Source organism: Anser anser (assembly GCF_964211835.1).
Source record: "Anser anser genome assembly, chromosome: 2".
NCBI lineage: Eukaryota > Metazoa > Chordata > Aves > Anseriformes > Anatidae > Anser > Anser anser.
Window position 1 is genome coordinate 119,062,108 of NC_139721.1, and position 25,647 is coordinate 119,087,754.

Consider the following 25,647-nt stretch of genomic DNA (forward strand, 5'->3'; position numbering starts at 1 on the left):
TTGGCACTCTCTCTCTAAGAATATTGAGACTCTGGAAAAGAAAAGTCAAATGAGAACTATGACAACTACTACATTTAAAATGCTATTAAAATAACTAAAAAGTTGTAAGTTTAATGGAGAGCATGTGATATTTTAAAGGTGGCTTTATCTTGTTTAGATGAACTGTGATTTTACAGGAACAGGATTTGTTATCTTTGAAGCAGTATTTCTTTTTTTTTAAATTGGACTACCTTTAGTCATTTCCACAATATCAGTGGCATGCGTTGTCTTTGCAAGAAGTTGTAATAGTTCCTCTATGATCTCATCAGTACAGTTTTCATTATGGTCAGAGGCACTACTGAGTAGCGCGTGGATTTTAATGTTTTTTGTTGAGGTGGGGAGGGAGTAAGCTTCGCTAGTTGCTTTAGTTGAACTGAAGTTAATGTTTTTAATGATGTCATACAAGTGTGGAAGAAATCACATGCTTCAAGAAAATTGTGTCATTTCAGCTGTGTGGGATACTACGTTGTTTCAAAAAAAAGAGAACTGCAAAACAAGTGCTTCATTTCATGTGCTGCATGATTTAATTCTGTAGGAAATTGACTACTTCAAGCTTTGGCTTTTTTTTTCTTTCTCTCATCCTCTTTCTTTGCGTAGGATGCCTCACCGAGAGTTCCTGGAGGATCTCCTAGAACACCAAATAGATCTGTGTCATCAAACGTTGCCAGTGTTACACCTATCCCTACTGGGTCCAAAAAAATTGATCCCAATATGAAAGGTACCTTTTCTTTTGAAAACACAAATGCGTTTGGGGAAATAAAACAGCTGTTTTACTTCCTTTCTTTAATATGCTTATTTAGCATAAATAACTGAAACACTAAAATCAGTGTTCCTAAACCTAAGAAATGTTGTGTGTGTTTTTTGTGTTCCCCCTCCGCCTTGTAGCTGGAGCTACTAGCGAAGGAGTCCTGGCTAACTTCTTCAACAGTCTGCTGAGTAAGAAAACTGGTTCCCCTGGTGGCCCTGGGGGTGTTGGTGGCAGTCCTGGAGGTGGCAGCACTGGAGGTGCTGGCAGCAATTTACCACCATCAGCAAAAAAGTCAGGTATGATAAAAAATCAGTTTCTGACCTAAACTGTGACTGATGCATCATTCTTATTAGTAGAGTTTCAGAAGTATGAATGCTTGTGTTTCATTGGTGCTTGATGTTAATGTTTTAGACAGCAAGAGGAAAAAAAAACCCTGGCTTCCCAAGAACATTTTGTGTAGATTGACCCTGTGATAAGCCTTATTCCATGTGTACACTTCCTCTTTCTGTATGCAAAGCTCAGTTTGCTGAGCAAAGTGTAGAAGTACTTCCTAAGTGGGAAGTCTGCAGTGTATGGAGAGCGTCGTAACAAGCGCTGTTATGTGCCATGCAGCGAGCACCTGCTGAAAAATCCGGTGGGAGAGGCTGACAGGTGGTTTGGGTGAATTCAGCCAGGTGGGGGCAGCACTCCAGAGAAGTGGCGCGTCAGAGCCGTGGCACAAATTTCAAGAATAAAATGAAACTGTTAAGGAGGAAAAGATGTTCTCAGAAATATCCTACTGTGCAGCAAATGAAGGGTTAGGGTGTAGCCAGTTGAACGTGGCATGCAGCTAGGTTTTCAAGGAGTTACCGTAAACACAAGTAAGCTTGGCTTAGATGTCACCTTCTCACCTTCCTCAGTACTTCCTGTCTTGCGTTTAGTGTTACTGATAAAACTCACTTTTTTTTTTTCATCTGAAAATTGGGTGTTAAGATGGTGGTTTGGGATCTGAGTATGATTTGAAGAGCAGCAGGGTACATTTAGATTAGCAGTATGGGTAGTTCCTGTGAAGCTGGATCTTCAGCAAGGATGCTGAGACATTGCTAAAACGACATGTATGTCAGAATTGTCCTTTACAGATGGAGGTACTGTGCCTACTTGTGGAGAGCCTCTAGTTCTACACTGCCTTTTCCTATGTTGTCTTTTCCTCTCCTGTGGTAGAACATGGCAGGATAGAAACCTAGACTGGGCGATGAGAGTTAAGAGTGACCTGGTGGAAAAAAATGGTGTGAGTTAAGCTTGAATCAGGTCTTAAGTGTGTTTGCATAAATGTCTGTGCCATTCCAAGATACGAAGGAGGTAAGCAGGTGAGGAGAGAGAGGGACTTGCCACCCGAGGGCGTGCATGCGCCGAGCTGCAGCAGTGTCAGGTTTAAGCTGACGGGGTGTGTGAAACTGACCTTACTGGTCTGTGGTGAAACCCTTGATTTCCATTCAGAATTAGTGTAAAATACAGCTGATACAGAATACTGTATTTTCTAGCAGTTATGAATCCTTCTAAACAATGATACGTATTTTTAACCTCCCATTAACTCTTCATATGCTGACAATTTATATTATAATTATGGAAGTCATTTTGAGAAATCTGAAATACAGAAGGATGTGACTTTATCTCTGTTGATTTTTGGCCTTAAGTCTTTACTTTGCAACCCAAAGTATCCAGTAACAATTTTTAGGATTTGTCTGAAGCAAAAATGTAGTTCTTCCATTTTGCTTTTTTGTTTAGTTTAACAGGTGCTTCTTGAGTATTAAATACTACAGGCTTTCCCAAAACCATTTCATAAACGTGACTGAATGACGTGCATTTCTTTTGTAGGTCAGAAGCCAGTTTTAACAGATGTTCAGGCAGAATTGGACAGAATTTCACGGAAACCTGACATGGTCTCTCCTACAACCCCTACATCTCCCACAGAAGGTGAAGCATCTTGAAGACACCAAATAAAACCAATTGTTCAGTTTTCTGGGATAATTCAAACTTGCCTCTGCCTCTTCCTTCAGTGACTGGAACTAAAGAACTGAAAGATCTTTTCAGAACACAAACAGTTTATGTCTGTCTGTCTTTCATGTGTTGCCCAACTTAACAAAAGGGAGCTGTACAGATGGAAAATGGTATCACATCATGTAGGACTGCTGTTCACAGTGCAAGAATAGTAAATTTAATTTCTGGGTTTTGTTGAAAAGTCAGCATAATTCTGTAAAACTGGCAAGTATGTCCACTTATCAGGTAAAGGTTGCTTAGAGCAGGAAACTGATACACACCACAGGCACTTAATTTATATTGATTTCCCGACCTGGTGGTCAGGTTGAATACCATCTTAAGTAGAGCTTAACCTCTAAAGGAGAGAACTACTGCTAGTTTTTGTAAGAGAAAATGAATTGCACAAAACTGTAACAACAACAATAAACTCCAAATATATTTGAACACTTTATTTGGAGTATGTTTGCAAATCTGTTTGATCTCCCCTGAGATTAACACTGCGTTCGAAAACCCATGCAAAAATTTCATTCCAGATATAAGACTTCAAATTAGCGGCCAGTTTTTTTGGTTGTTTGATTAATTTCAGACACTGAATAAACGATGTATAAAGAAAAAGCAGAGGTTAAATGTACAGATAATCAGTATCCAGATTTGTCTATATATATATGGCTCAGCCTTAATGTCCCCCACTATGTTTCCCACATGAATTATGGTTTAAAATTGGTCATCAAAACTGTAATCAGTTAATAAAGTATTCTCTGCATTCAAATTTAAATAACTTTCATTGAAGCCACGGTGTTCTTTGTTTACGGTTATGTTTTGCACCACATAATTAAATTTTTTAAAGCATGCTTTTTATCTTTTACCTCTCTGTGAATAAGATCACTGGGACAGATTTAAACTTCCTTAAAACATTGTTTCTGGAAGGAACTGCCTGAAGTCTGCCGCATTTGTTGCTAGGAGTAACACTAGCTTATCAGACGTGTGTGGATTCTGCTGTAATGTATTTTGAGAACACCCTAGTTACACTAAGAATCCTGCTGATGCCTTCGGTATGTTGTACAAGAAGTAGTTGACTGAGGTTAGGGCTTTACTTCAGCTTTCAGTACACAGATGTTGAGCATCCCTTTACTGATCTCTTTTAAGCTTATGGTCGCTTCCTACTTGCAGCTACAGAATAGTAAATGTGAAAAGAATAACCTTATCGAATAATTGCCATGTGACTTCTTCTGTGTTCAGGGTGGGTTTTTGTTGTTTGTTTTAGGTTTAGGTCTTTAAATAGTCTTACATTAATTTCTCCAACTATTTAGAAAACTCAGAAACCTCCTGATGAAGAAGAGGTAGATCTTCATTGTTGTGAATATGGTGATATTCTTTTTCCTTCAATACCTGCGTAGTGTAGTGGTTCTAGTGAATCTCCTCTTGTTATTTCCAAATACCTAAATTCACTTAAGAACAACATATTTTGTTTCTCATTAATCTCCCTAAATTGTTAACCATACTTGTTACAATTGATTCAGAGTATTGAACTGTGGACTGAATCCCACATTTCAGTAGGGACTGTTAGCTATTGATCAATTGTTCAAACTGGAGTACTGAAACTTTTTGCTTATGGCAGCGATTCAGCAAAGGGGACACACGGAGAAATGCATCGCTATCAGTACATTTCTGATAGTAGCTTATGTATGTAAACTTCTTGAACCATAACATAAGTGTGCTCAAGGTAATAGGTGCTGTTCCTAACATCAGCAGCATGCTTTTTCGTACATGCAGCTGCAGTGGTAAGTGTTTGCGGAGTGAAACTCTAGGGCAATATCCTAAACTTTCGTACTGCTCAGGTTTTTGGAAAGAAAACTTTAGCTTCTGCATTTTTTTTATTCATTTGAGCATCTGTCAAAGCCCAGTATCCTTTTTGAAGCTGGAAACTTGGACATGTTTTATTTCCGTATATTTCTGGAAAACTAGACAACATATTAGGAACTGTTGAACTAGGTGGCTTTTTTTTCAGAGGCAGGGACAGGGGAAAACCTTACTAATGACTCATTATAATTTCACTTCATAAAACAAAGTTCTAGAAATAAATGTCACTTCTGCAAATTTAAAACTTCTAAATTTATTTCTTCCCTAGCCCCTGTTAGCTGTTTTAGCTATTTTGCAAAAAAAAAAAAAAAAAAAATCTTTAAAGAACATTCTCTCTACGTGGCCTTTTTATTCTACTATACTGACGTAGCCTACCTCCCTCCTTAAAGTTAAAATTCTCTTAAAGCTGCTGTCACTATCCACAGCTTCTTTGTGCTTTTTGGAAAAAAGACTTTAAAGTTTTTTTATGACAAAAGGAAAATGAGAACTTGTTTCTATTTAGCCTGGTGGCTTTGGCTTTGTGTTTCCATTCAGTGAGACCAGGACTGCTTGGCTGCTGGCTTTGGCCTCGAGTAGAAATTTCCCTGTCTACTGCTTTGACAAGAGTGTCAAGATGAAGGTGTCACCAGGACTATCATGCAAAACAAACCTATGTAATATAAGGCTATTTTCACAAAATGTAGAGCCGGTTAATCCTCATTCTTTTAGGTACCAAAGCTACCAGTTGGGTAAAACAACAGAAGGATGCTTGGAAAGGATACTACTTCGTTATCCTTTATTGTGCTTTAATGCCTTACCTGTAGATGTGTTAGGTTTGTTATGACCTTGATTCTAAAAGGAATAACAGTGTGAGTAACTTCTAATCACTTCTGTGTGCCTTTAATGCCTTTAGTGTCATTGGGTCCAAGGTTTTAGTCTAGTACACAAGAAATTAGAGATGGTATTGGAAAAACAGATGATTTTTCATTTAAAAAAAAATAAAATCAATGTTTTGTGGAATACTGCAAAAATGCTATAAAGTAAATAAACCAAGTAAATTCCTTTGTACTTTCAGAGCTAGTTCTCTGTAGATAAGGAACTATTAGCCCCAAAATGAATGTTTTGGGGGGGGATTTTTACAAATTTCTTCTTCCTCCTTCTCTCCTTCATGTTCCTACATCAGTTCTTTGAGAATACTGGTTGTAATAAGCTTACTCTACCAGTTTTAAGCTTGAAAATTTTGGTTAATAGACCACTTTCTTTCCAGACAATTCTTAGTTCTCAGCTGAAAATATGGCAGTCTCTGAAATGTGTATGTGCTACCTGGGCTATATGGACTAGCTACCATACTACATTAACTTTTAAGTTTCTAGTGGTTCATCTGGAACTTAAGTACCAACCCGTTGGGTTGCAGTCCTTTTATGGGGAGCAAACTTAACTTGCAGTAGGACACCTGCACCTGTAGAACCGTTACTTGTCAAATACCTCATGGCTTTGTGATTCTCTTTATGCAGATAAATGTGGAAAAACAGTGACGAGTTAGCTTAACCCAACATTTGGGAAATGTGGAGCATTGAGGGTTTGTTTTCTTGTGTCATAAGGGATACTTAGACATAGCTATTAAAAATGCTAATTCTTAACCTTCAGCTGTTTAAAAATCACACAATCTAGCTGGTCAGCATGAAGATCAGGGGTTGTGAATTCAATTGCAATACTGAGCCCAAAAATACAGCCTTGAGAGCAGAGGAATCTTCAGCAGATGCAAGACGTGCAAGTCTTTTCTGAGTTCTTTGTCACAGTACTTATGTTATTCCCTTTGCTAGCTAGTTGTACTGTACTTAATGCTCGCAACAAGAAGGGCCAGAGTCAGGAAAGAAACCTGTTAGATGCTTGCGTGGGAATACCAGAACTGAGACCAGGAGGAGAGCTGTGCCTCCAACTGGCTGATTTAATTGTTCAGTGGTGATGAACCTCATCGCCCGTCAAATGAAATGGAGCCTGTCTCCTTCAGTTCTTTGGACTTTTAAACTACTTTCCCATTCCTATAGTTCCTTCTCTCTTGCCCTCCTTGAAGGAAAACAAAAAGACACAATTGTATTTATGAACATGGGAAAATTAGAATTTGTGACAAGTCAGGTCAATGGAGCCCTGCTGCTAATTTTGATTGTGAGGGATTTTGGTTTTAGCTTAATTTGTGTAAATCTGTAATACAGTACGAAGCTAGTTCTGAAGGGTCACTGGGGCTTCACTTTATGAGAACAGGGATGCAGCCCTGGTCTGTGTCCATTATATTCCAGTGGCTGACACTTACTCAACTGCTTCAAGGAGCTCCAGTCACACAAGTAAGTTTTTTTCAGTGCAGCAAGGGGTGATAACCGTGTCATAAAGCTATACTATAATCTCCCCTAATGAGGTAGTTTTCTCAACTTAATAAGTATTGCTTTTTGGCCACTATGGTGGTGAAGATGCAATGAGTGAGAAAACTAGGTCACTCATCACTGATCTGCTTCCACCAACCTCAAGCTCTTTGGCTGAATGGAGATGTTGTGGTAGTTTAGGATCTAACTCCAGGGTTGCCTCTCTGCTGCAATGTCCTGCTTTTAGCTCTGGTTCTGCCATTCTGGCACAGGTTGTGTGGGTAAGAAAGACTTTGTTTTGGGAAAACTCCATCAGTACGTAAACAGAAGGAAGTAGATGCACATCTGGAATGGGATTTCCATTGCATCACAGGCAGGTAATTACAGTTATTTGCATTAAACAGGCATGTTATGTATCGCAACTATTGTTTTGATCTGCATTCTCTCTAAAGGAGAGTGAGGTACTTGAAAGACAGTTCTAATGAAAAGGGCCTTTAGTTTGTGTGCATAGCAGCATTTGTATGTTTTAACACAATGCCCGAAGTATTTTTAAGCTACCATGCCCTACCTGGTCTGCTTTTTGTTCCTTCTTTGTTACAGTTACTGGAACTTTGTTACTGTTTTGCTTTTCATAAATTCCCTTATAAATAAATAAAGTGGGCTAAATAAGCTAGGATTTAGGTGGCAAGCTAACCTTTATAATTCATGCATCATTGATATGTACTTTCTGGAGAAGGCCTGAACAGAAAAGCCAACTCAAAGACAACAGGGAGTAGAAAAAGGTTGCAATATATTTCATCTTTTGTTGACTTGTATAGTGTTTATATGACTCCTTGAAAAGCAGACTCGGACAGTTGTCATCAATAGTTAAATCTCTGTTCATAATCTAGTAATGCTGCAGTAAGACACTGGTAAAGATTCAGATGGGAACAAATGCAAATATCCCTAGATGCTACCGAACACCTTAAAAGGAAAACTCACAATTTCTTCTATCTCCCTAAGTCCTGTCTCCCTCAGACCAAAGTACAGTCTAGTCGCACACAAAATATTAGCAAGAAAACAAAACAAGGGAAATTCCTTCAGAAACGAGATGCCAGCCTCTGTAATATAATCTTATTTATAGTGTACTAATGTAAAAAACAGCAATAAAGGCAAGGCAGACTCTTGAGTGGTAACAGTAAATGTTATGTGCCTAGCCCTGCGTTCTGGGGATGCTGCCAGCAGAACTACATTAAACTCATCCCAACCCCAGGCAGAAGCTATGCTGCCCTCGTGGCGGTACCTTACTTATTTTACTGGAAACTCCCATGCCTTGGGAATCATGGGCCTTGCCCTCCTCATTTGCCTCTGAAGCCGATTCCTGCAGCAGGCATTGTTTCTGGCACAAACAAGTCTGTGCTGCCCTGCCCAGGGGCCCTGCAGCGTTCCTCTAGCTTGTGTTTTCTTTACTGGGAGGGATCGGGCTTATGGCCTGCTGGTGAATGTTCAACACAGAGCATGAACCAACCGCTTTCAACAGGGCCATCCTAGTTTACCTGTCCGTCCTGCTGGCTCTTGGCAGAGTTACGAATGGCACCGGGGCTCACAGGTGGCAGCACGCGTCCTCCCCGCTCCTTGTGCTGGCTCTGGAACAGGAACGGGGCTGAGCAACCTGATTTCCTGAGCATACACTTCACTTAACCAAAGTGCGTACAAAACTGAGGTTAAGTAAGCAAATTGCCATTTATATTACATTTGACAGAAACTTAAATAAGTGAAGTGTACCCGAATTTGACTGTGATGGACGGTAGCAGTTCTGTGGATGATAGGTTAACAGTATAATAATGGTGAACGCAGTACACCTGTGCTTATATACAGTGGGCTTCACGTGCTCCTCTGTAGGCACCACAAGCCGCAGCTTCCCTTCAAATCTGAGCTGGGCAGAGGTGTGGGAGCGTATCGACACAGGGACCTGGGGGACACCCGTGGTTACCTCACTGCCAGCACGGTGGCTGAGCACCAAAAGCCGTGGTTTAAATCCTTCCAACCCACACCCTCCTGTGACAACAGGGAGGCAAGCAGTCCTTCAAACCCTTATTAAATCATTCAAACCCTTCCTAACTCTTCAAATCCTTCCTAAAAAGCATCCCGGGCCCCACGAGCTCCCCAAGGCGCTGCTCAGCCCCAGGCCGCCTCCAGCGCCCGGCACCGGCCCGGCTCCTCCTCAAGCGAGGCCGGGGACGGGGCCAGGCCCTTGGGGAAGGCCGGCAGGGGACCGCTCCGGGCTGGCAGCCGGCCGGCGGCCGGGAGGCACCGCCTCCGCCTTCCCCTTCCCCTTCCTTCCCTTTCTCTTCCCTCCCCGCCCTCCTGCCTCGCCCTTTTGCTTTCGGTTTTCCCTCAGCTCGGCAGCTGGCGGCGGCGCGGCCATGGAGAACGGGGCCGTGTACAACGAGACCACAGAGCCGCACTGCAAGGAGCCCCACCGGCCCTGCGGCTGCACCCGGCAGCACCTGAAGGGCTGGAGGCTGCCGGCCAAAGTGCTGCAACCGGTGAGACCCTTCCCTTCCCTTCCCTTCCCCATAACCTCCAGCTTTAGGCTCCCCCGAGCCTAAAAATTAAAATATTCACCGATGAAGGCTAACGGAGGTGGCCGTACACAGAGGGGTTATTTCTGTGGGTCAGGAAGGAGCTCGCTTGAGCAGAAAGCCTGGCTTCAAGCGCAGGAGAGGCAAAGTCTGCGCTTGCTGTTGTTTGCTAAGCTGCACAAATTGGTAACTGAAGGCTGAGGTGGCAGCGGTGGCCCTGCCTTTTGGATGGGTTGAGGCTGTTTTGTGGTGAGGAACTAATGGGCTTGCTTCTTCTTCTTCGTGTCCTGGCTGCAGGAGCACGTACTAGCACCTACCTGGTGGTTGTGTGCCTCGCGTGACCGAGGTTAAACGCTGCAGCCAGCGTGGGTCCGCTGCTCGGTGTCCTCGGGGTTTAAAATCAGAGGCAATCCTCACAGAAAACAGTACTCTCGTCCTAGGGCCTCGCTGGATGAAAACAGGCAGTAGAAACCTTTGTAAGGCTGTGGGACTGGGAAGGGCTTGCTGGGTCCCCCTCCCATCGCCCCCACAGCCCGACTGTGAGCGTACCAGGCTGCGCTGTGTGCCACCGCCTCGGGGAGCACATCTCCCACAGCAAACCTCCCGGCAGAAATCACACCAAAACATGCGACCTGGGTGGTGGCCGGCCTGGATGTGCGTGTGACATTGCAGTGCCTCGCTGCATACCGGGCGGTCCCATGCTCACCTGGAATTGGGGGCTTATAATTCTGCTTGCTTTTTGCCACGCGTAACGTTTATTCTTGAGTGTGCTCAGCACCGGGACACCTGAATCACGCTCCTGTTTGTTTCCATACTCAGTGACGGACTCTTCCCAAGCACGCTGGTGTGGGCTTGCTGGTAGTGATGTGAGGAGCACTGGTCCTACGTACCAGCAGGGAGTAGTGAAACCGCAGTGGCAAGGGGCCGCTGACTGTAAATGTGTCAGCGAACATTTTCCAACGAAGTGGCTTCTCAGTCAGATGTCTCATGCTGGGAGGAATCATAGGTGATTTCCAACCCTTTCTTGTTAACTCCCTGTGCAGAAAAGAGGACGTTCAGTTTTTAAACTTTATCCCATGCAGAGTCAAAAGCCCCAGCTGAAAGCTTAAGAAAGCAGTGCTGGTAATGCTAATGCTGCCAAAAGTAAAGCTTTCTAAGAGGTTTTTTTTTTTTTTTTTTAATCACACCCAAGTGTGCTATAAGTAAATACAACAGGATGTAAAATGTTACTTCATCTTCTAGAGATTAATTAGTTAAGATCTGCTGGGTGTTGCTCCCAAACAAACAGATCATTACAGATCAGTAGTTTAATGGAATAAAACAATTGCATATGCAACTTTACTGGTGTAGCAACATCTTCAACTGCTTACCTGAGCAGAGGCTTTATTTAAAAAGCTTTCTAGGAAGGAAAAAGGTAAGTTATTAAGGCCTGTCTTAGCAAGGACGGATAGCTGCTTGATAGGCTCCTAAAGAAGTAGCAGTTTATGGCCTATAGCAGTCCTTCAATAAGAGAAAAAAATGAATTATCATCATTCACCCTCCTCATTTCCAACAGTTTCCCCACCTTTATTTTCCCTTTACCAAAATGCACAGATCTTCAGATTTTGGCCAAAGCACTTACAGCAAGCTCCAGAAATTACTGAAGGTGGAAGCCTCAACATTTCCAGTAGGAGAAATGTTCCTGTTTTCCTGGGAAATTTCCTGGGAAATGTTCCTGGGACTGGAAGTCCCAGTGACTGTGGTGGTCATTAACATCTATTAGCCTTGTGTTAGAACCGTGATTGTTTGTTATTGTTGGGACTGCACACTGATAATCACACGGGTGAACTGCTAAACTGAATTAATTCATGCACCCTTCTAAACGGGAAGGTTTTGTACTGGGAACACCACTGCTCTGTGTTTTCACAGGCCTGTTGGAAAGTTCATTGATTTGCTTTATTTTTGTAGCATTCCTTTGTAGCCTTTCGCTTCTTAAATCTACTTGAGAAACGCGACATTTGTGCAGAAACTTGCAGTAACGTCAGTGTCAATGAAAAGTTCTTGCCGGCAAAGGACCGAGGGAGTTATTTAATTGCTGGTGTATGTATGGGCAGTTGGGATTAATCTGCAGCAATACACATCCACAGCAATGCGGGGCTCTGCACGAGAGGGAAGGAAGGTAGCAGCTGCCTGTTTGTGTCTTCAGGTGCTTCCTCGGTCTTCAGCATGGAAGAGGCTCTGCCCTGAAGGTTTAGCTCTGAAGAAAATGAGGAGCTCCTGAGCTGCCTCTCTCCGCTTGTTACTGACAGCTCAAACAAAACCATAGTGAGTTTCTGTGTGCTTGCCACTAGGAAGTTTCCATAGGCTCAGTGTGGAGATGGCAAACATAAAAATACGACAGAACAAGCTTCTACTGCTTAATGTAAGCCTGTACAAGTCTGCGCTGATCCCAGGACTAACAATGACCTAAGGTGGCTGTGCTTGCAGAACTGGGAAACTGAATAAAACGTAACAACAGAGCCCTCTTATGTTTTTTGTGGTGATGTCAAGAAGCAAATTAACAAACCCAGGCAGAACTCTCTGCAGCTTATAGATGTGCTGCTGATATACTACTTCAATCAGAGTGCATCATTAAAAAGCTTTGATGTGAAGAACTCTCCTTCGTTATTCGGCTCATTAATAAAAATTTGAATACTGACTTGGAGAAGTCCCACAAAGGACGCCAGATCAACCCCTCAATCATCCCTTCTCCATTTTTTTGACATGAAACCCTTTAAAAGTACTCCTTGAATGTGATTTGTTTTTCCCCACTCATTTGCACACTCAGTGGAGAGGGTTGTTTGCGGTTACTTAGACCATATTATGGTTACCTGGGCTTCTAAAGCCTTTTAAGGGCAGGTTGCCAAAAAGACCTTTTATTTCCTTTCTGTTCTGCCTCTGGTGAAAGTGATGGCATTCAGTTTTCAGTGCTGATATAAGGAGGCAGAAATATAAATCCCAGAAGGGAGGGGGAGAAAAATATTCTTTGGGCATCTGTAGTAATCACTGTGTTAGGCGTGAGGGTTTCTGAGAAATTTGCTTTGCTAGCCAAGCACAAGAGAGAAGGCAAGTATGCTGCGGCCTGATTGTAATGTGTCAGTTTCCCAACGTGCGTTTTTCCCTTTCTGAGAGCCTGTTTACTTTACACCAATGCGTATTCAAAGCACGATGTTTTCTGAGGTCTTGCTTAGTTGGTGAATTTACATTTCCCACGTGCTAAATCACTTTTCTTATTTTTACTGTCCGAAAACTGAAACTGAAGACAGGTCATTTTTTCCAAAATAAGATGCAGATATAGCATCTGCAGCTGTTTTGACATGCTAGTAACTGGAAAATGACAATTCTGAATTCTAGAATTAGATTTTTTTCATAGAAGAGCTGTCAACTCCATTGTTGCCCACATACTATCATTAAAAATAGGATCATCATCCCTGTATCAGTCTTGATTTTACAGCTGATTCTGATTCCTAATAATTGTTTCAGTTCACTGAACTCCTTACTGCAAGGATCTATATCCTCTGTCAACTTCTTAGGATGAAGAAAATCAGCAAGAAGTGGCCAAAATGAGAGACTATTTTAAAAAAAAGCAATATCCTTTCTTGTACAGTAAGATGGTAGAAGATCCAGCAGCAGATGCCTGGTGTCTGTACGGGAATTAACTCATGTTCTTTCCTCAAAAAATACTGCTGCAGGGAGGCTAACATAAGCTTCTGCAGAGATTAAACACTGTCCAACATAGCTTAAACGTGGTTTAAACATAGTTTGAAGTTTTGATTCCTGCAATTGAGCTTCTGTTGTTACTGGTCATAAACACACAAGCCATTAGCTATACTTTCTCTGAAGTTTATCGAGGGAGATAACACCAGCTGCAGGCTTTCAGGGAGGTAGCTGACTGGGTCAGAGTCTTCCGATCCACCCCAATCCCAAATGCACGTAAAACTAAATGTGGTTGTAAGTGGTAAGCAATAGCATTTTTGCTTGTTCTGACTGGAAGCTGTGCGTCTCGTGCTGTCTGCCTGCTCTGCTTCCTACTGCACAAAGCCACGAATGGAAGTCTTTAGCTAAAGTCGTGTGCTTGGTGGTGTGTGCTCAGCTTAACCCAATGGAGTTTGTTGACTGACGTTAACATCAAGCCTAAACTGTGTTGTTATATTTCTACCTGTGTTATCCATAGGTAAGTAATGGTAAATAACCATAAAATAGTGCAGAACCTTACCAAGTTCTTTTTAGATTTTTTTTTTTTAATTTTACATCTGCCTTCTTTAATGTTAATATTGGAGACAGCTGTTTGCTAAGATATTGGTGACTTGATCTAACACAAGTATGTTATTTGTTTGCAGTTTCTCTCTCTTCTGGCTGTTATTTTTGAGGAAATTGTGGACGATTGTATCAATTGTGGTGGACTTTACTTCTTTGAATTCACAAGTTGCAGTGCTTTTCTTCTGAGCCTCCTGATCCTCTGTGTGTATTGCACTGTTGCATATGAAACCTTTGGGAAAGATAAAGTAAAGAGAGTGGTAAGATTTTTTTCTTTTTCAAACAAACTGTTTAATGCAAGTGCTTAAAGACTACTGTGGAGTAAAAAGGCAATGCAGAGTGAATCTTTTATTATTCTCTAATTAAAGGGTAGATTAACATAGGTTATATTACTGTTAATAAATAAGTTAACTTTAAGAGTCTTTTTTTTTTTTTGGCAGCTTTTCCTAAATTGTCATGTTGGTTACATGCAGGATTTTAGGACTTGTGTGAAAGTCTTTCACAAAGACCTATACTACTACAATCACAATATATATGTATGCATATGGAACACACTTTACTACCAGCATGATACTTGGAATTTGCCTGTTTATGGTATCTATTTTTCTCCTGTGTGTATCCTACCTCCTTTTTGGTAATAATTGTACTTGTTCATGCTTTTATATTTCAGACGATACTGTGGTGGCACAGAGTTGCTCTGTAAAGTCAGGGAGGATATTGTATTGTTGTATGAATGTCCCTTCCTGGTTGTCTTCAGCGCAAACAGTAGCGTTTTTACATGAAGGTACATAAAGGGAGTGTAGTAAGGTTTGATTGAGCAAGTTTACTTACAAGTTTGTAGTTTCCCAAATGTATTACGTATAGAATAATGCTAGCACAATTGACCTGCACTTGAATTTGACTGTGAGAAATCATAGAATCACAGAATGGTTTGGGTTGGAAGGGACCTTAAAGATCACCTAATTTCAACCTCCTGCACGGGCAGGGATGCCTCCCACCAGACCAGGTTGCCCAAAGCCCCATGTTGGTGTATGAATGTTGGTGTAATGTATGAAACACTGAAAAAAAAAAAAAAAAAAAAAAAAAGGAGTGTGTAAATTAGACTTTTAAAAATAGTTGATGATATTGAATATTGTTTGGCATACATAGTAGTAAAATCCAACAGTGGGGTTGTTCAACCTGGGGAAGAGAAGGCTCCAAGGAGACCTACAGCAGCCTCCCAGTACTTAAAGGGAGCTACAGGAAAGCTGGAGAGGGACTCTTTGTCAGGGAGTGGAGTGATAGGACAAGGGGGAATGGCTTTAAACTGAAAGAGGGGAGATTTAGATTAGATATAAGGAAGAAATTCTTTACTGTGAGGGTGGCAAGGCACTGGAACAGGTTGCCCAGAGAAGCTGTGGATGCCCCATCCCTGGAAGTGTTCAAGGCCAGGCTGGATGGGGCTTTGGGCAACCTGGTCTGGTGGGAGGTGTCCCTGCCCATGGCAGGGGGGTTGAAACCAGGTGATCTTTAAGGTCCCTTCCAACCCAAACCCATTCTATGATTTTCTGAAGCTCCCATGAGCATCAGTGTTTCAAATTGTAAATTCACTGGCAGATTAATTTGGTTGCTGTTAGGATGCTTGTTCTTTTTCAGGTAGTATATCTACAATTCTGTAACATTTATGTTTTATATTTCCAGAATTTGTGGGCCATGCTAGCCATAGGTGTCATTTTCCTGTTAGCTTCAATAGTTCTTGCTGCAACGAGCTCTGCGTCGGCTTCTGAAACTATTGCATGCGTAAGTCTTACAAGTGTATCATTTACTTTGCATTTATCTTGTATCTTAATTTCTCTACCCTTTAAACCTCACCCAGTCTACGGGCAAAAAACTGGGCAGGGAAGAGAATTCAGTGCATTACAAGTTTCAGGAGGAGCTAGCTGTTTCAGAGCTTCTGAAACTTAGCTTAGGAAATCCGAAGAGTAGGCATTCCTCGGATGCAGGGCTTTCCAGCAGTCCTGCTTGTGGCTCCCCAGCAGCTGTGGCTCGCTTCTTGGTTCCTCACTGAAGTTCACTGCCTTGGCTCTGTACTGTTCCCTGTCATCTGTCACTGTTAATGGCACTGCCATCTCTCACAGCCTCCCAAGCTCTCTGATACTCGCCTCTCTGAAATGCCAACTTTTTTCCTTAATTGTGCTCCTGTAATGCTGCCCTCTCGCAAAGTCAGCAAGAAACCACATCTTTTGTCAGACGTTATAAAGCATATGTAGAGAATGCTGGCTTGTAAAGGTTGCAATAAGAATGCTAGGCTCCTCAGAGACAAAAATAGAAGAGCAACAGGTTATGCATCTCCCACGGAACACTGGAGAGGCACAGGACAAGGCACTGTAGAAGCTTTGGGTCATAGTTCCTTACTCATTTGGTGCTCTTTTTGAATAACTTTGGAATTGTGAATATGTGAGATTAAAGACCAAATTTTTGTTTTATTCTTCAATGAATAAAAATTGAATTCTGTTTCATACTCAGCGCGAGCTATTGAAGATACACACTTTTGTATGGTCATCTGTTGTGATGCTGATATATACAGTCCTAATGGTTTGATTAGTCTTCCTTTTCTGTTTGTTTTTTTTTTTTTTTTTTTTGTGGTGGTGGTGGTGGGGTTTTTTTTGTTTGTTTTTCTCCTGGAGCTGGAAAAACAAAAATATCGGGATTCAAGACTTCATAGTATCTAACTGTTTTGGGGCAAACCTGCTGCTTAATTTTATTTAAAAGTTAGTGTAAACGTGTGTGTTTACATCCTTGCTTGAAAGAAGCTGCTAAAACCAACCGTCTGCTTACCACTACTTTGCTGTGACTAATAATGAAAGTTGTCATTAGCAAAAGGTCACGTCATCCCCCCTTGCTGACGCAGTAAGGACTTGCTTAGGCTCTGCTTATTTATCTCCCTTCACCTTCCACGGGTTACTCTTCTTCACTTAGTCCCTTTAAACGGCAGATATCTCTTGGATAAATAGTCTGCTATACCACTAGTGCCATGCTTCTTTACTAATTTTACTGCAAAAAAAAATAACGAATATACATCTGCTATTAAGATCTGTTTAGAACATATCCTAAGATTCACGCTTGATTAAGAGAATGAGAATTGTAACAACTTTTGCATTGAATATGCTAGAATTAAGATTTCTGATCTGCTGCTAATTTAAATTGAACCATTGATCTAATATATGAGCATTATTAACATATATGAATAGTGCAGCAAAACTCTCCAAAATCGTAGAATACTGTCAATGTTTGTACTTTTTAAATTCATATGTTTCTTTCACTTTCACAGGTATTTGGAGTTTTTGCAAGTGGGGCATTTTTAGCTGAGTTTGTGATGGAGTATTGGGGCAGTCGGAAACGAAGCACCAAAGAACACCCTCAAAATTCAGGCAACACTCAGGGTACTGCAGAAGATTCCCTACTGAATAAGTAAAGCTGAACTTTCTGAAATTAGTTCCTTTTTTTTTCAGTGGAGCAAACTAAAATGAAGCTTCAGTGTTCTGTAGGTAATAACTTCTGTCTCTTCCTTCAAATCAATTTTTTACATGTTGCTCATCACAAATTTTTATAGATCCTTAGGTTAAGTAACATCATCTTGAACATCATGTTCTATTTAATTTTGTAGGTAACTGGTCCTGCCACCTCTCTAGGTGGCATACATTAAAAAAAAAAAAAAGTTTAAATAGAATAACAAATAGAATAACACAAGGACAACAGTGTGCTGATTCGATTTTGGAAGGAGTGACTACTAAAGGATAATCTGTGGTGCATAAAGTCTCAGTTATGCCTTAAAGACATTTTGTATATGAACTGGACCAAATATATTTTCTACTAGTTACAAGTTAGTATGGTAGAATTCATTCTTGTACTTACTGGTCAAATGGTAAGTGTAAAAGGGATACCTAATTGCAGCTTTACAAAAATGCTTATCTTTATGTAAGGGTTTTTGGTTTGTTTTTACTAATTACACTTTTTAGTTCTGTCTGTGGAGATCAATTTAATGAAATAGCTTAGGGTTTTTATGCAGGGGGTAATATAATGTGTTTTTTTAAGGAGACAGCTTTGCATCCCATGGTTATTCAAGTTCAGACTTGTATGCCAAAATATTCCTTCAGACTATTTCAAAAGTGACAAAAGTCACAGGAAAAAAAAAATGAAGTGGCATCTGTGAGAGGAAAAAGTTTAAGTGTTTTCACAAAGTTACCCAGAAGTAGCAATTTGAACATCAGTGGGAGAAAGATTACAGCATGTTGTAATATCAGCTATAATTTGCAGGGTTAATACCATGCACAGCTTGTTTATGCATAGGTAATGGTGAGTTTTACCAGAATGGTTATGGACAGCACCATTTTCTGTGCTGATATCTATGGCACTAGTATGAGACTTCTTGCTGCTGGCTAACTCAGTTGGTGAACAGGTAAATAAGCACTTGTAACCTTGATTTGTCTTAAAAGCAAGGGGCCGTGAGACTGCAAGAAACACTACTGATGCAACGTGTATCAGACCAGTGAGAGACCTATCAGACTAGATGTTGATGGCTACTGTGTAAAAAGTGAAGTGGTAGAAAAAAAATAAATAAAAAAGGCATTTTGCAGATGTCTGAGGTAGAAACAAAATTGCTAAACCTCATTTAGAGGGAAGCCCTCAAAAGTAGGGCGAACTGCTGTGAGTCAAGAGACGTTCCAAAATACCAAAGCAAATGAGAAAAAGCTGATTATGCAAAAACAGTTCTTGTTTGAGTTCTCATGACATCTGTCGTGTCTTCCAGGCATTAACTCCACTTCATCAATACCATTGTCTGACAAATTTATAGTCCTGTAACCTGTTGTGGCAGCATTGAGAGTAAGCCCTCCAGAAATTGTCTGAGAGCTATATTTGGAAAAGGATGAGGAAGTCATTGTAAGACAAAGCATTGTAAAAGAAGGTCAAAGGTTTTTTTTTTTGGTTGCCTTTTTTTTTTTTTTTTCCTCCCAGTACTGCTACTTTCTGATGAATGTGAGTTTGTGATGTTCTCTCTCTAAGCTCTGAGACCTAACCTTAACACTACACTTCGCTTGGGCAGAGTACAATTTTGACAGTTGGTGTGAATCATGAGGTTTAAGCTGTAGCTTGGTTTCAGAACCATGCATAAAATAGATACTTTCCTTCATGTCATTTCCTGCTTTGTGAGGATGAAATGTTCCTTAGATTGGAATTGATTTTCCTTGTATTTATTAGTGTCCATTTGCACTAACACTTGATCTTGGTGTAGGTGTACAGGGCCTGCCGTAGCTGTGTCTGAAAACTGGGCAGGTTAGCGATGTTTTTGTTTACAAGCAACGTTACTGGTTACCAAACTGGCCACAGTGGGAAATATCTCTGCTGCAATTTGCAGTGTCTTACTTTGGGGTTTGTGTCCACAGCTATGATTAATATTTTAAGTTTGGGTTTGGTTTTGGTTGGTTTTGTGGGTTATTTTATTTTTTATTTTTCTTAATTATAATTATTTTTATTGCCTGGCATTCTACCTAATCAATGCACATCAAGATGCCTGTAGTTTCTAAATCTTGATATATAATTAAAAGCTATAAATATGGTGTAAGAATAACACAGTGTTGCTGATATTTTTTAAATGATGCAGCACTATGGTGGGGATTGTGTCACGGTGTAATTTTTCCTTTTTTTTTTTTTCCTCATTGAAAATATGTGAAGGGAATTATGGGTTTTGATTGCTTTCTCTGTAAGACTTTTCTCCACATAAGTGCTTTTTATTATGATACTTTACAAAGAAACTGAGTGTGCCGTTTTCCTTGTAGCTGTTTCAAGTAGCTTTTACCCATTTTCTCACTGACTCACTGATCCCTGTATGGATTTGAGGATCCAGTTCTGTCGCTGACTGAAAGGGATGCATTGCTGTCAGCTAATGAAAACGACAAGTGGGTAGTTTTTTGGAAACGGGTTACTTCTGTTTTCCATGTCACAGTTACTAACGGGGATCCTGTTATTCTTAAAGCAATAGATAGCGCTCCATCCCAGACACTGCGTACCTGGCACTAACTTGTCGCGTAGCAGTTAAATACCACAAGCAGCTGAGCCACATGCTGGTTATAGGCTTAAGGTAACTGCTAAACTATTGCTGCCAAAACAGCTGTTGGCTAACAACATGGTTTCTATATGGTGGTACTATTAATCCCAGGCTTTAAGCTGAAGGGTTTTGTTGTTTAAAGTCAGCTGAGAATGAAGTTTGCTTGCATGTATGCTGTTCCCTGCTTCTGGGAGGCGGCGTCCTTAACTGCTTTGTCAGCTCCACAAGATGAAGGGGCAGAAGCTGTCCCCGTGTCCCTCCTGGCACCTCTGCCCTCGCAGGCTAGGTGGGGTGGGGGCTGTACGGAGTGGCCCCCTGCAGTCTTGAAGTGCCCTATGTCCTGCTTTTGGTGTTGGATCCAGGCTTTGAGTGTCTCTCAGTTGGACCAATCCCAGAGGATGGCCGTGGACCTGGATGAAACGTCTGTTTTTGCGGGAGGTGTGTGTGTGGCTGGATGCCTCTTACCCTCCCGTGCTCTGTCAGCAAAGTGGTTTGCACGTTTCCCAGCCTGTTTCTGATGAAACCAGCCTGCTTTACTTGAAGCAGTTTTTTAATTGCTTAAATTTAAGTCGGCTGATTTTGACTGAAATGGATGAGGGACTGTTCAGGAGAGTGGTGGGAGCTTTGGCAGAAGGGCAGTTACGAGGAACTGTCTTAAATTTCTCTTACTGTTCGCAAAGCAACCTTCCATGTACAATCTTAGCTGACAGTAAAACGTGCAGAAAGGAGCAGTTGGCCGTGCATCGAGCTGAGGGTTGTCTTCTCCCATCCTCACCGCAGTGCTTGGCAGTGGCGTCGTGAGCCTGCTCAGACACATTAAAAGCTTTAGCCTTTTCCAGTTGAGCCTGTCCAAAAATACTCAAAGGCTCTGCACTGGATTTTGGGCCTTGTTTACAGTGCCGTGAGAATCGGTGCAGAGGGTTCTCCAGGACGTGTGAGGACTTGTTGTGAAGAGGTTGGTCTGAGAGTTTCTCCGAAAATCTGCATGTGCATTATGTAGATTATTAATATTTTTTTTTGTGTTCTGCATTTGGCTCACATTAAAATCATGATGCTAGCAATGCCCTTTGGATTCAAGTATGTGAAGGAATTGTGCCCTACTGCTTGTGCTCTGTGCTTTAAAAACAGCAGGGGAGGATCGTGGTCTTCTACAATTCAGTTCTGCCGTTGCACCCTCCGACTTGAAAATGCAGTCAGTTGTCTCACACAAGTCTCAGAGCTCTGCACAAGATGTTTTTGCATAATGGCCATCATGGTAATCCTCATTCTGTTCAAATTTGTGCAATAAAAATACCAAACTTACTACACTGAAGGGAAGCATTTGGTGAGACTTTAGAAAGGTTATATAAAATTGTCACCAATCAAAATGCTGGTAGTGCCTTCAAGATGGAAATTCATCTTTGTTCTGCTTTATTGCTGTAAGCAGCAGCAGATTAAATTTTAGATTAAATCTAAATTAATCATCTAGATTAAATCTTATGCTGTTCAGAACTATCGCTTTCATACCTTTGAGAATTTAAGTGACTTAATGATTATTAAATCAGGATGATAACACAGTGGTTTTATATATTGTGTAAAATAATTTTTTTACAGTTTTGTAGTCAGTGTTGCCTTGAACTTCCATTAAAATAATTTTGAAATGTTTAACTGCTTTTCCATTCTAAACCTGTGGTCTTTTTGATGTATTATGCTTTTTTTGGACTTAAGAGCTTTTAAAAATATTTTGTAATCATTTTTAAAATAAAATATTAGTTAAATATGTGTTTCTCGTTTCTACTGCTAGTGCTTGGTGTCAGTATATAGTTCTCCCAGAACAAACCATAGGAAATAACATCATTCTTTGTTCCTGGTTTGGAGGAAGGAGCTTGCATTGTGTTTGCCTGTTACTGGGGGAGAGGGTCCAACTTGCAAATCTGCAAAGCCGAGTATTTTCAGTGGACATTTCCAGGAGGAAATTTCCAATAAGGTTGGTGTTGTCTCATCCCACGGGGTCCAACCAAACTAGTTTGTAACAGACTTTACACCTACCATGGTCTATATGTTACTGCAACAAGAGTAATTCAAGTGCTGGTTTCATATTGTCTTGATAAGTTGGAGCTGAGAAATTGAATAAACTGGTGGGCTTGTTAAAGGCAGTAGCACAAACCAGGAAAAGGTGTCACAAGCAAATCCTATCTTCTGGTGTAGAAAAATGCAGGTGACTGAGTTACTAGGTTGAGGGGAAGCCACTGGATGTTTTTAAAATGTTTGATTGTCAGTAGTGGGGGTGAGGAAAAGGAAATAAACCTGTGTGCTCTCTGGCAGGGTAGCTTTTTTGTTTTATAATCCTACAGATTGCTTATTACCTGTATATCTTATAAGCAGGAGGAGAATGGCACTTTTTTAATTGTCAGCACTGAAATTGGAAAGACATAGTATATTTTTCTCTATATCATATATTAAAGGTGAAATTCTCTTGATGAAGTCACCAGAGATGAACATAATTGTAAGGGGAAAAGGTCTCTAATGCTATTAATTAAATTTAATTTGAAAATGAGGTGCAAGCAATCAGGGCAAAATGTTGTGTTAAAAGGGTACGTCAGTGGTGGATTTACAAAGCCTGAGAAGACAACTGAGAAGATCTAAGAAATGTGAGAAAGATTGAATAATTTGGAGCATGATCACACAGTTTCAGTCCTGTTACTGCTAGAATTGTGGCAGCTCCTTTCTCAGCAATGTGATCCAAATTAATTTGCTGTAAATTAACACTACAGCAGGGCAGAACACAGGCTAGTAGCCTTCAGGTTTCCTTTGTGAGTGGCACAGGCAGCACCTGGTTGCTGCTGTCTGCCTGCCTGTTGTTCAATGCACATCCATGTTTCTTTGCTCTCAGGTGGGCTTCTCCTTAGAGCGAGGAGCACGACAGCTACCTGTTTTATCACACAGCCTTCTTCATACTTCTCTGCAGGAACCGAGCGAGGTTAACTACGTGGCTGGGCTGTGGGTTTGACTTCCCTTTGAATTCAGGATAGCTATTCTTGGCCTGCTAAAGGGAACACGAGGAAGTCCAGTAATGTTTTTGCATTCTGTTTGTGCTGTCCACACGGTGCAGCTGCCTGCATACGGCTAGTAAATCTGCTGAGAAGCTGCAGGAGAGAAGTTTGCCCACAAGAGGGCAAAGATGATCCTGGGATTGAAATGATCTGGCCTGGAGGATTTTGCCCTCCTCCCACCTGTGTTTTTACTGGAGTGAAAGCCCCCTTGCCCTCTTATTTTGTCAGTGTGGCTATAAATTGAACAGTGTATTTTAGTGATATTTTTTCCAAATGCTTATTTCTCAAAATGTAGCCTGAAGGATTTCTGGTAATAGATAAATACCGTCTCGAGGAGATATTTCATCCAAGCAGTTTAGAACAGTAAAGGTTTTGCTTTTACTCCTTTTGTTTTGTAACTTGTCAAGCTCTTTTTAAAAACTCATTTTTGTTACGAAGTCAAGCTTCAGCTGCATCATGACACCTATAATGCTGTATTGCAGCTTTGAAGATTTCTGTGGTCTGTATTATGCTGTGGTTTCCAATGAAAGGGCTGTGGATCGTGGGTAGGCGGGAGGCAGAAGAAAGGAATGGGGAGTACCCGAGCATTTCTTGGACTCTGGGGAAGTTAAATGAGAGAAGCTTATTATCGAAAAAAATGCAAATGATGCATGCTGGAAAAAATTTCAGGGTCCACAAACAGAAATGTTGGCAGCCATAGCCATAAAGCATGCCAGACAGGGCTTCTCGCAATTCCAGTCCTCTCCAGGCACCGCAGCGAAACTTGCTTTGCCCAGCCCGCATGTCCTGACCACTCATTCAGTTTGTTTCTTATGACCTATTATCTCTTGGCTGAATATTAGAACAGGACTGGGAAAATAAAACAGCCTTGGCTGTTTTGAAGTTGGCAAGTCCTGAGGTGAGAGTCAGGGCTTCACAAGGAGGTGACAGCATAAGCACATTCTTCTGTAATGCGATTAATTTGTAGCCTGATGAGAACAGCATGCAGCAACTATCCCGCCAGGTATCTGTTGCTAGATATTCTGCACGAAAGCATGTAGTATTCTGCAGTGCTGTGTTTGGAGAGAACTTCAGAACGCTCTTTATCCATCACTTGGGTTTGTCATAAGACTTACTGATGTCATAATACTGTGAGACATAAGCACGACAATTTTCTTTATGCACCCTACCCTGGCTTAGAGAATGATTAGGTGAAGTGTTGCCCAAAATAACCCAAGTCTGTCTATCTTCAGCACAGCCCTCCTTTTAACCAGCTGTCATTCAAAAATCTGAGTGCAGACATTATCCTGAAATCCTCATTCCCACTGAGCTGTAGGTAAGGAAGGAGCAGTTACTTAACAGTTTCGTAGTCTCTGTACGCAACTAACTGAACGCGTGGAGCTGCTACTTTACAGTAACAAGTGCTTTAGCTAAAGCTCTGCTGATTTCTCAAAACAGCTGGGATAAAGTGCTGTGGAGGTCTAGCCGAGGAGGTACAATACAGCATTAGAAACCGCTGTCTAGTTAACGTAAGCCTGGCGGTTTTCTGCCTCGCAGTCCTCTTGCCCAGAAAGGCTTGTTTTATGAATGAACAAATGTTGTCCTTGACTTGGTACAGTTTTTTAATTGTAAACTCTTGTTTCTGGCAATTGCGCCTCATTTGAGGGTAACAAGGGCATAATTATTCAGCGCTCATGCATCACAAACTGCTGAGCATGAGGTATTAATGGAGTGCTTTGCTGCCACCATAGCTTAATAGCTACAGCTGCAGCATTGTGCTCCTGTTTGGCTGGGGTTCATGAAGAAGGGGTCTGCAGCTCATTAAGTTTTATGTTGAGTGATTTACAGATGTAGAAATAACAGTATGCTGTGCTGGATGGACAAAGCTCTTCTGCTTTAGAAGGAGCTATTACGCTCCTTCTAAAGAAGAGAGCTGCAATTCGCACCCATGTCGGGGAAGCCACCAGCACTGGTCTGCCTTGTACAACCCCCAGTAATCTTAATTAAAAAAAAAAAATAGAGTTGTGCTCTGTAATTGTGTGTACTGGCAGGGCTGCACTTTGGGGGGGGGGGGGGGGGGGGGGATCAAACCCTGCCATCACAGCTAGGCTAGCAGATGTAATGAAAGGGAGCTGCAAGCTGATGCTTTTGGCTAGCTATGGGCTTTGATGTCATGGTATCATAGACTGGTGATACGCAGCTCCTAGCCTGGTCTCTTCCCACCCACCCAGCTATTGCATTAGTTCTGTTATTAGCTGAGAGGCAAGTGCTGGAATTAGGAGGTGTATGTTCTGCCCAGCTCCACATGACAAAGCAAAAGGGGGATCCCAGCCTTATCCTGAGATGTTCCACCCCTTCTGGTAGCTGATGGAGGAAGAGGCACATCTAGAGGGTGAATCAGAGTGGAAAGGTTAACTCCTGCTCTTGAGCCTTGGCTGCTGTGAATCATTCTCTGCCCTCCTCTTTCTTCATTGAATACACAAGGGAGAATGGCTGGGTATTAAGGCCAGTCCGAATACACAAGGGAGAATGGCTGGATATTAAGGCCAGTCCTATGCAAATATCCTCCAAGAGACACGGTGCTTTTATTCTCTTTGGGCTGTAAAAATGAGGATGCAGGATGACCTAATTTCCTAGTCTGTCCTATGCCTAAGGGTTAGGTGCCTCTAAGTCTACACCTGTAGGCTGTTTTTTTGTTCTGTGTTTTTCCTCA

At 41.5% G+C, this 25,647-nt stretch overlaps 2 protein-coding genes and 1 long non-coding RNA gene across 4 annotated transcripts in view; 2 read left to right on the forward strand and 1 right to left on the reverse strand.

Moving 5' to 3' along the window:
* Positions 1–3,578, forward strand: part of DYNC1LI1 (dynein cytoplasmic 1 light intermediate chain 1) — a 24,371-nt gene extending 20,793 nt beyond the window's left edge. For both annotated transcript variants that reach the window (XM_083823170.1, XM_083823171.1), the window contains exons 11-13: positions 637–757; positions 925–1,083; positions 2,642–3,578. In XM_083823170.1, coding sequence (XP_083679296.1) covers positions 637–757; positions 925–1,083; positions 2,642–2,754 — 393 coding nt within the window. In that variant the 3' untranslated portion in view covers positions 2,755–3,578. The remainder of the gene's footprint in view (positions 1–636; positions 758–924; positions 1,084–2,641) is intronic.
* LOC310893779 lies at positions 2,642–10,007 on the reverse strand. Its single transcript, XR_014579280.1, has 2 exons — positions 9,881–10,007; positions 2,642–8,624 (listed from the first exon to the last, which is right to left on the reverse strand). It is a non-coding gene; the product is annotated as an uncharacterized lncRNA (long non-coding RNA).
* Positions 9,154–21,680, forward strand: CMTM6 (CKLF like MARVEL transmembrane domain containing 6). Its single transcript, XM_083823172.1, has 4 exons — positions 9,154–9,527; positions 13,922–14,098; positions 15,519–15,617; positions 17,149–21,680. Exons 1-4 carry the CDS (start codon positions 9,405–9,407, stop codon positions 17,290–17,292), a joined length of 543 nt encoding a protein of 180 aa, XP_083679298.1. The 5' UTR covers positions 9,154–9,404; the 3' UTR covers positions 17,293–21,680.
* Positions 21,681–25,647: the final 3,967 nt, after the last annotated feature.